Source organism: Electrophorus electricus, chromosome 6 (assembly GCF_013358815.1).
Source record: "Electrophorus electricus isolate fEleEle1 chromosome 6, fEleEle1.pri, whole genome shotgun sequence".
Taxonomy (NCBI): Eukaryota; Metazoa; Chordata; class Actinopteri; order Gymnotiformes; family Gymnotidae; genus Electrophorus; species Electrophorus electricus.
The window spans coordinates 19291812-19307910 of NC_049540.1; the positions used below are offsets into that span (position 1 = coordinate 19291812).

A 16099-nucleotide genomic window follows, 5' to 3' on the forward strand; every position below is an offset into this window, starting at 1 on the left:
GCTGCTGACAGATAGCTGCAATTTGCCCTCATTTGGTCACCTGCAGTGCTGCCTGCCTGACATGGCTGCTTGTATCATGGTTAATGGATGATATGCAGACTTTAGCATTAATCTAGCATAATGAGATGTTGTGTCAGGGCAACACCGTGAGCATTGTTTGCAAGTACCCAGGCTGTAGTTCCTGTCATGTTGTCATGCTGGTCTACTATGGTTTTGAACTGGACAGTATGTCTCAATTAACTAAACCTTTTTTACAGTTTTTTAAAGACATTTTCCCTTACTTCCCCCATTTAATTATGGGGTGCTCATTTAATACTAATATATTTGTACTTTAATTTACTCAATTGAATTTAATTATTCATGATATATTTAAATGTACATAGTACGACTGCATTAAAAATGACAGCTAGCATTAGAGGTGATTTCATGTATTATTTAATCATGTCATTTAAATGGTATGTAACCCTGAAGCTATTAAGCAGTAACTTCATTCATATTCATTCATTCTTGAGTGGTATTCATCAGGCCCCAGGGATATTATTCTGATGCAAAAATGTATCCGATGCAAAAACATCATCATCATCATCATCATCATCATCATCAACAACAACAAACAACAATAAAATCCTTCAAACTGCATGGAAGCATGAAGTAGCTCCATATTCTTGACATATGGAGAGATAAACGAGACATCATCTTAGAGGTCTGAAAGAGGCTCTTTTGAATTTGTTGGACAGCCACTGTTGCCCACAGCGGCTGCCCTCTTCCTGGCCTCCAGAGAAAGCCATTAGGTGAATCTTTACGAGGTCCTGGAACATTGCTGATAGATACACCCGCATGGCCCATAACTTGGGCGATTGATCAGGGGCAAAGCCCGAAGGCGCGGAAGAGGTCGCCGGTGGCGTTATGGAAACACATTGATGAAATAATTTCAATGCAGGCCAATGTGTGCAAGTTAAAATAAAAAAACTCAAATGGCTTTATCGATTGTGCATTCAGTCTGTTTATGGACATTTATCGTGGTCACATTACAGGGTGTCTGCACAGAGCGCCACCCGGAGTTTCAGTTTGTACGAACTGGCCATTGAATTTGTTCAAGGAATACACAAGTCAATCAACATGCAGGCTTTCAATGTGTTGGGTAGAAATGATTTATATGCACCTCCACAGGTGGTTTATTGAGCTGTTGTTGCTGGAATTAAATCTAATTTTGCCACAGACAACCGAGCAAATGCTACACCTTTTAAGCAATGCACAGACAGATGCTGAAATCCTCCTATGAAAAGTCAATGTCATTCTGCTCTTGGAGTTATTACATACACTAAAAGGTTCTCATGGAAAATTGATGCCATTCATAAATCAAAGGACAGGAGCATTGCACGTCTGCATTTTAATAGTTATCTGCTCTGTAAATTCTTACTCTATAAGATCTTTGCCATACTCCTGGGGAAGCATGTTCTAACCTCGCCATAAATTGGTCAGTTGATAACAGGGTCTGCATATCAAAGGACTGTTCAAACAGTGTTCCTGGGGCTCTTGGTATTGTTCTGTTCATTTCTATATTATGGGAGTTGCTTCTTGTATGTGGCCACCTTTGATTGGTTAGTCTCCTCCCATTGCCCCTGTGACTCTGCTGTGTAACATCTGGGTAGTAATTTATGATGGACCATCCCTTACAATTGTATGTAACACGAAGTAGTATTTTCAGAGTGAGCTGCCAGATACAGGTTGGCGCACAATAATAAGCAGAAAACAGGCCTACAAAAAAAGAACAAATGCAGTTGTTTGTTGGCTCATAATAGGCCAGCAGTACATGGGCAAGTCTTTTAACCCACCCCACTCTCTTCTGTTGTCTACTTCAGTTTAATACTGCTTCCTGTGCCCTACTGCAATCCACATAAATCCACTTTAATCATTTCACTCCCAGGGGCAACGATTAGCATCTCTGAACTGTAACTGTAGCGCTAGCAATGAAGTGCTTTTATAGTGCACGTGGGTGTGTGTGTGTGTATTCCCAATGCCCGAAGACCCTGCTACTACAGCACAGCCGTCAATTAGCCTTATTGCCACTTCATACATTTTGTAGCATTCAAAAAGTGTCTTTTTCTCAGAGCATATCTGACATTCAACCCAGAAAAGATGGAGCAGCCCATACACATAATATTCTCCATGTTGCATCGGCTTGCGAGAGAGACAAGACTCTTTGCAGTTTTATTTCAGTAGTATTTTATTCTCTTTAACCTTTGGATATAATTGATGAAGGCATCTGTAACATCCTAGGTGGAGATACTCTTTTTATCGATCTATAGGCAGGCATAGAGAGTTTGTATGGAATGTTAAACAGAAAATGTCATGGTGGCAGTTTACCCAGACCACAAGCCTCTGAACAAGTCTGGCATTTACAGCTTAGCCCAACCACAGCCTTCTGCACAGGTGCTAGAGAAAAAGACTATTGTATTGCTCCAAAAGCTTTTGGAGCCCATCTGTTCACAAGGCTGATGAATATATGGAGAAAAAACATCCTTGTCTAAGAGGTGCTTCACTATTTGTGTCCACAACAAAGATAGGGCATGTGTCTTGACTAAGAGAAGCTTGTTATTTCCGTGGCCTAGGGTGTTGGTGGCTATTCCACCATTGAAAAGATTGCGGGCTTCCTGGGGACTGGTTGGATGGGATGGGAGCACAGCTTTTTTGACATCTCATCCTATGTTGATATCCTTGGTGGACATGGTGGAGTTGGAGAAAGGTCTCTAGCTCCTGCCACAGGCTACACCGCTGACTGAGATCCGCGTTTAGTCCCGTGCCTGTCCTCAATCCTGTACAAATACAAAGAGATGCCATCTAGCCAAGTTCATGCCAACAGGTATATCAGACACAGAGTAAGAATACAGTTTCTTCTCTCACATTTCACTTGAAGCATCTGTGGCATGGCCATAAACTCTCAGTTTCAGCTTCCTGCATATGAAGTGTTTCTCTTTTAGTGAGTTGGCTTGCTGAAACAAGTTTGTTTCTCATGTTTACTGCCTAAATAATAATTTTTTTATTGATATTAGTTTGGAGGGCTTCAAGAGAGTTTGTGAATTGAATGTGAGCCTGTTTGCTCACTTTGTCACTGATATGCACAACAAATGCACAGCAGCATAAGTTTTATGGCCATGCAGCGTGCAGGGGTACATATGTCCTATAACCCAGGTCCAAGTATGGTGACTCACCTTGGTGTGGCATGGCCTACTCCACATGGACCTGCCATTACACTCAGACTTATCTGTCCCTGCTGAGCATGGCTGTGTACTTCTTTGCATATTTTTCTCATGGATTTCATGCTTTCCTGGACAGCGGCGTAATTTAAGGGAGTCCGTTGAGCATGCAGATGGTTTTGAAAACATGGGCAAGGCATTTCAGCCACTACTCAGTGCGAAGTGAAATCATGAACCATTTTTTTCTGCATCTCAGACGAAGCTCCAGACTTGCACGATACTGGCAGTATGCCTCACCCTCCTGGGGCTCTACAGTGGGTGTCATGCATGGAAAAAAACCCAAAACAAAACACCATGCAACATAAAGCAAAGAGAGAGCCCCTTTTGCATGCGGGCGGCCGTGCATCCCGCTGTAGGACGGTGTCCGCAGGAAGTCAATGTTCGATTAATGAGTCACACTCACAGGGACACTCACAAGACATTAAAGCAGGGCCATTGATCCGAGAAGAGGACCTAACCCATGGCATGGCAGTCCAGGCTGGCTCAGCCAACGCTGCAGCTGCTTACCGTTTTGCTTTCGTTTGGTATCTGCAGAGATGAGGCTGGGCACATGCGGTCGATGCCGTAACTTCAGAGATTATGTCCACTGATTTTGGCACGTTGGATGGCCACCGCTAAGACTCCTTGTTCTGCTTTGTGATTGCAGGGGCAGAGGGAGCCGTGTTCAGCAACTCAGTGGAGACCCCGCATGTCAGAGCGGAACCCTTCAAAGAGCTGCGGTAAGAGCTTTCATTATTCAGTGGGGGGCAGCTGTGAAAGAAGTAGGACTTTAAAGGGAAACTGTAATCAGTGCATCAGCACCACTGCTAATAGTAGGCACTGCATGGGGTCAAGTGATGTGAAACAGCTGATATGTAGTAAAAAAAATGTTTACAGTTAATTGAGGGACTGAATGCCTAGTGCGTGTATCTTTCTCTATCTCTCTCTCATTCTGTGTGTGTGTGAGTGTGTGAGTGTGTGAGTGTGTGTGTGTGTGTGTGTGTGTGTGTGTGGTGTGTGTGTGTGTGTGTGTGTGTGTGTGTGTGTGTGTGTGTGTGCTGTGTGTGTGTGTGTGTGTGTGTGGTTTCTTTGGTGTTAAACTCACCATACTGGGGTTTTCATAAATGGGGCATTTGCTGCCTTTTCCCAAAGCACCTACTTATGGATCAACCCCTTGGCATAATATCTGAAGCTTTATCTCTAACCCTTTCACCAAAGTGCAGCTGTAAACTCTAAGATCCATGCCAGCCAACTCTGTAGGGAGATGATTGTGTTTCAATAGCAATTTTCCTTGCCGAGGTTAATGATCAAAGATTGCTTAAGTGTGTGTTCATAAAAAAGAGAAAAAAACATCTGAAATGTGCCTCTCTTGTACTCAACCAAAGAGGGAAAAGGGAAAACGCAGCGTGTGACACTTCCAAGGATCCTTCGGTTTAAGGTTTTGCATGCGTGAGGCTGACGGCAGATTATGGAGCATTTCCATAAGCCTTTGCCTGTCAGCAGAGAGCCAACAACAGTACAATTTGGATTACTGCCTGTTAAATGTATAGCCAGCCATGTTGCGGAGAGTCACGGAGCTCCTGTCTGGGATGCAAGAAAAGCAGCAATGCACCAAAGAAAGCTTGGAATACAGCATCATTTTATGTTTTAATAAAGTCCTATTAATTTACACTTATTATAAAATTCCAAAATTGTTCAATGTGAATATTGCAGCAGCCACAGTAACAGTTTACAGCTGTCAGTAACAGCTACTCATGAAATAAATATATACTGACAGCCTGAGCATAAAACTATTGATTGTGAAGTGCTTTGAATGGATACTGAACTTTCTGTAGCTTGGTGAAATGATGCAAGGAGTGAGGAAGCAATACGAGTCAAAACTAGACAGTAAGTGTTGGCCGCTGGCCTGTCAGTTCAAAAGCTTAACAATACAGACAGGTGAAACCACTTTGATTTCTTTCAATGCACTTCCAATACTTACTAATAACCATTAACCAATAGGCTGTGCTTATGCTAAGTTTGAATTGTTGTCTCCACATGCATAGAGTCTAGCACCACGGACAGCTCCTTGATGCCCTCTGGCTGAGGAAGTCCTACTTCTTATGCAATATTTAACTGAGCACAACCAATAATCACTCTGCCTTAATGAAGAATTAATCTGCTTTCATAAGGTCATCCTTAACCAACTGGCATTGAAACACAGGCAATGTTGTGTGAGAATGTTCAGAAGTCTTCTCCAGTCTGCACCTACCAAAGATCAGGCGTTTTACTATCCACACATCAGGGGAGATAAAGGGGAGATAATCCTACCCATTGTTTGTGCTGAAAGTTTTGACCAATTGCACCCAATTTGAACCTGGCTCCTAAACTTAGCTGCTTTGCTGCCATCACAAACATACGCCAAGCAGTCGGGAGATTTATGTAGAAGTCAAACATGCAGGAAACTACAAGATGCTATTCTTATCGATGTACAGCAGCAAATCGAACCTTTTGTGCTTTATCGCCCGTGCTATTGTGTGCTGTTGGGCTGACTGGATAATTACAGCATTTCAGGTAGATGAGGTGAGCAAGCCCAAGATGGATTCACTCAGGGTTCTTTAGCTTATACCTGTTCATGCTTGGAATTTTCATTCCTTCTGTACTTGGATGTTGGGCTCATTCTACTGTATGAGTGGACTATAAATGCATGCCATCTGAACATGGTTGGATGATGTCATAGAGGTTTTTCATGGGAAGGTACTATCTCTTTGACATGTTTAAGCAAGTGGGGAAATAACTTTATTTCTACAAGCATTAAAGAATGGTAAAAAGACTGACTTTAAGTAACCTTCCAGGATTTTTCAAGTCAATTTCATAAAACAGAATGCTACAGCCTTACAAAATTCTTAAAATCTCACAACCTTAACACCCTTAACATTGTCACCAAAAACAGCAAAATGTCTACAGTGGGCCTCTCTCAGATTTTATGCCTGCATTTTAGTGGTCAGTGAGCTTTAGTGAGTGACTGATAAGCATGGACATCAACCACGAGACCATCGTCCCCTTAAGCAATGGCCTGTCATGCAATACCACAGATGAAGTTTGAAATCTGCGCATATGTCCATGCATGGGGGTCAAACGCCACCACATCTTTCCTTCGGATGTGGCTTGGCAGACATCATACATGCAAGAGGCAGTGGAGTGTTGTGTAATGTGCCAGCTCACCAGCTCCTGCCTCTCGGCGTGGCACTGACTGTTCAAGCCAGACCTCGACGTGTGTAGTGAGTGCTGTTGTGTTGATGCAGACGAAGGAAGATCGATGGCAGTGGAGCTGGCACCGCCACCTCTTGGACAGACACTCTCACTTCCCTGATCGATGCCCGGATGCTCATCAAAATCTAATTAAAGGAGGCTCTCATTAACTAAAACAAATATGTGAAGTGCAATGCCAATAGCTGCATAGATGGGAGGAGGGACTGGCTGGGGAAGCAGCTTGAGGATGGCGGGGAATGTGCCTTTAGAAGGAAATAATGAGTAGTAAATGGTCTGTGGGGGCACTCCCATCTCCAGAACATATGCAAGCACACTCAAAAACACACACTCATGCATGTGCACACACAACTAGCCCCGCTGCTCCACCCGTCATTCTTGTAGAGAGAGATAACGCTAGCAGCCTGCCATACTGACAGGTGACACGGTCTAGCCAGATCTGAGTGAGGAGAACGGACAACCTACCGCAAGCCATCAGTCAAAAAGCAAGTGTGATCTGTGGGGTGAGGGGTAATGACAGCATTATCGTACTCTACATCCAAGAGGGACTGGCACTCTTGTGTATTCATCATTCTGGGGTCATTTTGCATCTGAGTGAGGGGATAACTGGAAGTTGGAATAACTTTATCGTGCCTTAGGTGTCCCGTTTTTCACAGATAAATCTGACATTTAAAACTGATGAATATTTGCCATTCTGACACAGAGAAGTGAGGCATTTTGGGATTTTTCTGGGGGAAAAATGTTAAAAGAGATAGCTGAAAACTTTTCTCCTGGGTCAGCTTTACTTACAAACAGAAAGTCAGTTGTCTGAATGTCCTCATATAATAGAGAACTTTCATCAAAGTTGACTGGCTCCCAGAATAATTGGTTTTATGGTGCAAAGTGTTTTTGAAAAGGGCATAATATTTTAACTGATGGCATTTTCTTGTGTAATTGTAATTTTTCAGATGTGCTGTTTTCTCTCGCTGCTGACCTCATCGTAACAAAGGAACAGCTGAATATAAACTTTAGGCCCAGATAGTCCTGGAGATTTCATCCACATAAAAGCAAAATTACTATCCTTTTCACTCTTTTTTTAAATAAAAAAAAGTGTGGCAGATAGCACTACCACATGCACAACCTTGTTTCCTAATACGATACTCACCTTTTCCATATTCAGTGCATCACATAATGGAAGGCGTGGGAGGGACTATTAAAGCTTTGAGACAATATATTCTGACAGATACAGAGTCACTGACCTACCTGTGGGAAAACTCTAACATTAGTCTATGAAAAATGAAAGGGGGGGAATAGAAAGTGGCATTCAATGAAATGTTTGGCAATAGAATGAGTTTAATAGAATGTGAGGTGTCTGGAGACTGGAGCTTCGGGGGCTTCTCTTATCTTGCCGTAAACGCCGTAAATGTATAAAATATAAATATAAAATATAATCTTTCCTGCTCAACAGCCGCGGCTGCAGGGGCGTTGCGCAGGGCAGAGGCCGGGGTGATTTGTAATCATTAAAAGCTGTCATGCGTCTGCAACGGAAGCACCCCACAGTGCCAGGGCGATATGCTCATTGCTCCAGTCCCAGCTGCGAGCAGGCGATGGCTGCCTCGTGGAGCCCCATTGCGGGCTGTATTTATGGGCGTAATTGGCTGGACGCTGCATGCCTCGTATGGGTTCCGCTCACCCTGGGGTCCTTTCATTACCTCTACACAAACCACACCTCGGATAATCGACTCTGCCAGTGGGCGCGGCAGAAATGGTTACCGAGGGCCTAAATTGGCCCATCCCTAAGGCATCGAAGGAGAAGAGCTTGCTCTTAATTTTCCCTGTTTTGTTTTGTTGGGTGAAAATAAGGTTCCTTATGCAGTTTTCATAGCATTTTACATTTCACAGCATGTTGAAGCTTTGATATCTCACGATCAAGTGCATGTACTCATGCAGCATCAGTAATACAAGCATATTCTGGTCATTAGTAAATCAGGTGGCTGAGCATAGTCAGTGAGTAACCGTAGCATAGTCAATGAGCAAAACTGGCAACATGACAGTCACCAATTCTGCCTTAGATCACTGCGATGCAGACAGCAATCATTAGAAACAGTGAAGGGCAATATAAAAGAGCCCGTAAAAAAATGTAAATAAATGTATGCAATCCTTTCCATACTTCCCCTGTGTCATGACATACATTGTTGCCGGTTGCGTGCTTGGGTAGTGCCTCTGATTTCAAAAAGAAGTGGGAAATGTAATTATCCTTAGACCTGAGCAGGGAATTCCAGATCTGTCTATACTGGAAGGACGTCTTTGCTTTGTTTTGGTTCCTCGATTCCCTTAGTGACTTTGTATGTTCTTCACAGTAATGCAGCTCTCTCTCTCTCTTTCTCTCTCTCACTGAATGCACTGTAAGCTTGAGGGGAATTCTGTGGGTGGTGGTCAGTAACGATGCAGGTCCCGTCTCCTCCGCCCGACACTTTAAAATGGATCGATTGAATTTCCGTTCATTATTTTCTCCTGTCCGCTACAGATTAGTCAACACCCTGCACTGCCGAGTAGGCACAGATGCCACTAATGCTGTGTCCCATAATCTGCTTCATTTCACTTCCTGACAGCCCCGTTAAAATGTCACTCCGGCACCGCCTGAATACCCATAGTTAGCAGATGCCGTAGCCATTTGAAATTCAAAATGATGAGTGCCAGATTTTCGGATAACGAAGGATGCTTTCATGTTTGATCAAGCCAATGATGCTCGTTTTTCTCCCCTTTGTACCCCTTAAACTCTGAAATACCTATCCACTTGTGCCATGACTCAAGAATAAAAGTTGGCAAAATGGTTAGCATTTATAGAATCTTCTTTTGCTGCTGCTGCTGCTGTCCCAAACCGTGCAGTCTATATTTGTGAAGCCTTTAATGATCTTGGCATCAACATGCTGCTTGTTGTTTTTTCCTCACTTCTGTCAGATTGTCTTTGCATAGCCAAACACATGCCTCCTTCCTCTCTTCATTGAAACAAATGCTAATCAGATCTCCTCTGAATGACTCATTAGCTGTGTTGGGTTTGTCTTTTGCCATGTAATCAGCAAATTCTTGTATATAAAAATGTATTCATATAATGTTTTGCTTATTATATTTTATACATTTACTGAGGTCTATTTAAACATTTAGGCACATAAAACAAGGTGTCAGAATGAATTAAATAAAATTAATTAAAATAAGTATTATACTATGTCATCCATATTAAATCAGGTCTGTTGCCTCATTAAAGCTAATTTATGCTGGGCAGGTGAGTAAGCCTATTTTTATTTGTGTCTAAATTCTGATGTAATAATTTGAAATCTTTGTTTGTGTGTGTATCCTCCCCACCTGGCCCCCGCTTGGTCAGTTTTCTTGATCCAGACAACCTTTGAGCATTGGCCGGAGGGACTTCCATTTCTGTAGCTATATGTTGGGATGCCACACAAATGTTTGCCAAAATAACTCAGGATTGTGAAGAGTATTCCACTCGGCTCAAAGAGATACTTCCCCTAAAACTGCTAGTGAGGCAAGCAGTGAATGAAGGCTAAAGGGAGCCAGATAGCATGGTTCAATTTACATAATGTTAAGTGGCACCTTCCTAGATTTCACTCATTATAAGTACTGCTGGAATTTGCCAGTGGTGCAGCAAAAGTTAAGTAAGGCAGAGTTTTAAATGACCTAGAACTCTGAAGTGAGTTGTGTGCATCTTTTAGCAATTATACGAAAGCACTGCCTCTTTTAAAAAAATAAGGCAAGGAAATGGGTATCTGAAAAATAGATTTAACATCAACTACCATCCAAACAAAGTAATGAACTTGCAAAGTCTTTCTTGTATAAGACACTTGCGTCGTTTGGGGCACAGTTACAGAATATCTTTCCTAATAATTTATGTTCAGTCTAGGGTCGGAAATGTACTGCCCTCAGTCACATTCAGGAAGGTGGCGTAAATGATATTATCTCCAGGGATCCATTTTCTTTCCTGTGTCTAATGCTCCCTCAAGCACACAAAAAAGATTTCTCATCCACTCCTCATTTTGTTATAGTATAATGCTCGATTAATTGAATCTTTTTGGCCCATCACAAAAACGAGCACACCTGCTGAACATTTGCTATTAACTGTTTTTCTTTTACCTTAGTCATGTTCCTAGTTGTGTCAATAGTATTTTACTATGCTGGAGGACAAAAACAAAACGTACCAACCCCCCACCCCTACCCTCCGCCTGCCACCAGCTGCATGGCTGCCAGCATGCTCCGCGCTCACATGTTCATGTCTCCTTCTCCTCTGCAGGCTGGAGTCTCCCACACGTGCATTGTACATGGAGGCTCCCAAAGGAGTGCAGATCCAGGCTGAGGCGGGTGACATCCAGGCCACATGCCGGAGTGACCTGCGCCTGGAGTCAAAAGACGGAGAGGTAACTGGTCTGGGGTTGGCCCCTATCTACTGCCATGCAACTGATGCCACTATGGGTGTGTTGGATGAGCTGATCTACTCCACATTGTTGACGTGCCCATCTGCCATTGGTTGCTATCCAGAGCAGTGATTCGCTCGTATCCATAAGTGGCCTTGGGTTTCCAGGCTGCAATACATCAATGGCAATTACAGGAGATAATCCACAACTCAACATTTGGGGAGTACTGATAACCTCGTAAGAAAGTGATTGGGTGTGCAGGGTTTGATCATTCAGGAGATTATTGCCATATGCTTGAAAAAATATGAGTAGTCACATCATCCATCATGGTCATGAAAAATGATAGCAGTGGGTTGATCTTTCTGCTGGTTACCTATGAGGCCATAGTAATAATAATAATAATAATAATAATAATAATAATAATAATATTTCATGTTTTAATGCACCATTCTAAGAACACATTACAGATAGAGGGATTGGAGGTATCATACTGTACTGTACAACACAGAAGACCAATTTACACAATTCCTAAAAAAAAAAATGGACAAGGTGAAAGGGAGTATGGGTAGGCTAGTCTGAACAGATGAATTTTGAGGTGACTAAACTGTCCTAATGAATTCAGAGAGATCTTATATTTCGGGAAGAGTTCCACAAGCGGTGTGCATTGCATCTGAAAGCCAGAAATCCAGCAGTGGATAGATGGGGGTGGGGTAGCAGAGAAATCCGAAAGGTAGAAAGGGGCCAATCCATGAAGGGCCTTGAAGGTCAGGAAGAGAATTGCATTGTCTAAACAAGCCTTTATGGACAGCCAGTGGAGATTTCTGAGACCAGGGATGATGGATACGCAATGGGGGAGTGGATGATGATTGAGCAGGTAATTACTCAGAAAACTGAATTAACTGAAAGGAATACCAGAGAGAATCGGACGTACTGCAGTAGTCAAGCTAGGAAGTAAGCATAGCAAGAACAAGTGTTTTATTACTACACTGGGACAGTGAGGGGTGAATTCAAAATTGACAGCATGACCAGCGGAGTTGATATGAGATTCAAATTAAAGAGACTTCTTACAGTGGAAGAGGGGGGACTATTATGTTAGATATTGGGGGTAGTGATTTTGGCAAGTGCTAAGGAGTAAAATTCAGTCTTACTTCTTTTAAATAAGTTTTATATAGTTTTGGGTCATCCAGTTTTCAATGTCTGTTAGGCAGGAACAGAGATTGAAGAGAGGTTTAAGAGAGGGGAAAGGCAAGGCAGATGACTCTTAACAAAAATGAATTGCTGTCTGTTGAGAAATAAGAAGAGAGCAGTGTACCTGTGGTTTCTATACCAGACATTTTTTCCAGAGGAAGTGATTGGAAAATCATGTCAAATGCTAAATTGAGATAGAATAAAATGAGAAATGTGAGAAAACCAGCATTAGTAGTACACAGGAGACAATTTATAATTTTAACCAGGGAAGTTTCAATGCCAAGAGCAAAAACCGGATTGAAGTAGTAGGCCGACCTGCATTGGCATCAAACAGCCAGGCTTACTTTGCTGGTGGCCTTGGTATGTTTAATTATTCTGCTGTCACAGAACCCGACCTATCATTTTCAAGGTACCGGCGGATTCAGAGTTTGATGAAATTCGGATGATGTTTCATTTTCTGTTATCCTATTACAAAAACAAAACTGAATGACCAAAACATATCAAGAGCTGTGTATTGCAATCACACTTTCCTTCAGAGTCTGACCAAATGAGTTGCAGGTCAAATGTTATCTTTTAAAACCATCCATTTAATCATGTAATCATTACCCATTTTGTATACATATAAGTACAAAACAACCAAGGTTTGGGTGCATAAAGCTAGTCGTTACTTAGCAACATGTTAGTTGATACAGTTCTGTTGTAAAAAAAAAAACAAAAAACTTGTGCTATTCACAAACATCATGAATATCAATATGGATAGAATGTGTCTCAACCAATCAGACTGCAAGGTTGGAAATAACTGTTGTATAATGAGTTGAAGATAATGATATTTATAACTAACTCATCAACAGGGTAAAAGTCTGACAGAGAAATAGTGTACTTATAAGGCTCGTTGAAACCATTGATGGAAAGGTGATGTAGTAACAGAATGAAACTGGTTGTGAATATTGTCAATATTAGGAAGGACAGAAGATCAGAATTCAGAGGTGAGGGTTTATGGGAAAAGGTTATGTGGGTAAGGTGGGTGGGTTTTTTTTACAGTAGAGAAAATACCCTTTTGTTTACTTTCTGCAAAATGTATTAAAATTGGAATAATATGCCGTTCTGGCAGTAGACAAAACTGTTTTGTAGTGAAACAAATCGTCCTTATAAGCAAGATGGTGTAAAGTCAGACCAGTTTGCTTAATGAGATGCTCTAAACAGCACTGAGCATATTTCATGTCTGTAAATTGAGGGCTATATCAAGGATCACTGCAGGAGAAGTGAGTGGGTCTTGATGAGTTTTATAGTGTTTATTTTAGTGGAGAGACAATCATTGTAATGGGTGATCAGATCAGAAGTGGATGCTGAGGTGGCTGGATCGAGATATAAGGTTATAAGGCTGTAGTGTCATGATAACGACTCTGCAGTTTGTCATAGGACCAAAGTTAAAATAAACTTTGTGGCCCACACATCCAGACAGTAACTGGTTATCAGAGCCATTCTAGAAAAATAATAACTGCAGGATGATGGGGAATAATCACAGAAGTTCTTACTCTGTCATGCAACAAGCTTACAAGGTTCTTTTTTTAGGAAAGCGAGGCCCAGGTAGCAGTGGGCCTGCACTGGCACTCACTGTGCCAGGTAATGTTGCCACAACAACTGCTTGCAACTGCTTCCATTCCAATAGCCCTTGGTGCTTAATATGCGGCACTCTTTTACCAGGAGAAAAAGACACCACCATGGCACGAAAGTCCCTCAGAGGTTCTGGCTCCAATTAGTTTGGAGGATTGCATATTAGTCCCCCTCCCCTTAGACCCTTCAGCCCTCTCCCTTCCTGCTCAGATTTGCTCAAGCAGATGCCTGGAGAATCAGCTGAGACCACTGCTTAAAAAGGGGTTCCAGGTCATTTGATGGGAATGCTTCCCCCAGGCTGCCAGTAATGACTCTGCTTACCTTTTTATATCCGGATGGGTTCCTCTGCCTGCCACCATAAAGCAGAGCTCTCTGGGGTCCCAGGAGAGAGGGGCAGGGGGAGAAATGAGGCTGATGTGATCCGGGTGAAGGGCTACGAGTGTGTGTAAGCAAGGCCGTCAGCCGTGGTCATGCCACTGAAATTGTATCAGTTGGCTGGATATACTGGGCTTGACTTTTCCCTACTTAGCTGAGCGAAGACTTTGTCAGATCAAATGGGTTTGTGCTCTAGTGGAATAACTCTTTTGGTAATGCTAGCCTCCATGTCCAAAATATCTTGATGAAGACAAGGAAATGCTAGACATCTTCTGTTATGTTTTCAAAAACCCACAGATTACTACTCAAATATACTGTATGTTGAATTGAATAAAAAGATAAAATAAAATATAAAAGGTCTGACTTTCTATATGTGAAGTTCCTCATATCCTTTATTTTTATTGTCTGCAGTGACAGTCTGCTTTCACTCTTGGAACCATTCCTTGAAAAATGCAGTTTTTATATATATATATATATATATATATATATATATATATATATATATATATATATATATATGTGTGTGTGTGTGTGTGTGTGTGTGTGTGTGTGTGTGTGTGTGTGTGTGTTACAAGAAGGAATATTTCACTGTTGCTATTAATGAAAGAAAGCAGGTAGTAGTCATCTACATAATGTAAACAAGATCCTATAAACTGACCTTCATTTGCTTTTAGTCTTAGGTTTTGCTTGCTTAGCACTTTCAGCAAAGGACTAGCCTGCTACACTATGAAGCACACTATGATTGTGATCAAGCTGTAGAAGCACAAGGTGATGAGCATGTATGGCTTGTGTCTCCTCTTTAGGAGGTACTTTAGACTTGAAGTTCTAATGGCCGTTCTCTTTTTAGATCATTCTGGATGCCAAGAAAATCAAGCTCTTACGCCTGCCCGAAGGGAAAGCCTCTTCTTCAGGAACCAGGCAGAACGTCTTTGAGGTGTGCGTTTGTCCCAGTGGGAAGCTCTTCTTATCGCAAGCTGGAACAGGATCCACCTGTCAGATCAGCAACAATGTCTGCCTCTAGACACCATCAGACACACACAAACACACACATGCCCCCCCCCACGACACCTACCACAAACACGAAAAGATATCCATAGATATACATACACGATTGTCCACTTATGTAAACTGCAAATCTGAAGAGTCAAACAGATATTAGAACTGCAGTTCTCTTGGGACCTGCAGAGAGACACTTCAGAGTAAAATTGGTCTGTTTTCAAAGGCAGAAACTTCTGGGTGGGACAATTTCAAAAGCAGAAACTTTCGGTTGATCACTGAAATATAACTAAATACTTCACCGGGTGTTGGCATTCGGTAAACGCCTTGCATTTTTTCCTTAGTGTCCAACTATTTCCACCTCATACATTTCTGTAGTCATTTCTTTGAAGAAGGCTAAACCTGCAATGTTTATTTCAATTTGATCTCATTGTAACATACTTGTGATCATCCTCATTTTCTTTTTGTTTTGTTACCCATCCTTCTTGAATCACATTATTGATATTGAATATCTGTAACAGAAATGTTTACTCATGGAAATAATGAGTAAATTGTTGTATCGAATGGGACACTCTCATGGTGATGGTGATCACCCAACTCAAAACTGTGCTTGCACTGGGACTGACCTAGTGCACCCACTCTGTTCAAAGAGGAGAACAGTGCCTGTGCCTTAGCTCAATGCACTCGTGGCAAGAAGAAGCACATCTCACTGACTTTTATTTTGACAAGGAGACTTTTTTGTTGACCTGTTTGTGATTTTGTCCCCTTCAAAACGAATTTTCAGTTGTACAACATACAAGAATGCAAAGGACCCAAATGACCCCGGCTGTGGGCGCATCTAATCACTGAGGTTTTGTTGGTGATAATTGCTTCATTATGAGATAGGGAAAAGACCATTGTTATTTAGTGTGAATGTCTTTTTTTTGGTCCTGTGTGTCTGTCTATGTGGCACAGCATTAAGAACAATTACATTTGGCCAAAAGCAGCTTTCTTTTATAGGGGCAGTTATGGAATTTGGTCTTTGCATTCTTAATGGGA

At 41.9% G+C, this 16099-nt stretch overlaps 1 protein-coding gene across 4 annotated transcripts in view; it reads left to right on the forward strand.

Moving 5' to 3' along the window:
* The window catches only part of sgcd (sarcoglycan, delta (dystrophin-associated glycoprotein)), a 129733-nt gene extending 114371 nt beyond the window's left edge, over positions 1-15362 (forward strand). For all 4 annotated transcript variants that reach the window (XM_027000107.2, XM_027000108.2, XM_027000109.2 and 1 more), the window contains exons 6-8: positions 3904-3976; positions 10768-10891; positions 14913-15362. In XM_027000107.2, coding sequence (XP_026855908.1) covers positions 3904-3976; positions 10768-10891; positions 14913-15086 — 371 coding nt within the window. In that variant the 3' untranslated portion in view covers positions 15087-15362. The remainder of the gene's footprint in view (positions 1-3903; positions 3977-10767; positions 10892-14912) is intronic.
* Positions 15363-16099: the final 737 nt, after the last annotated feature.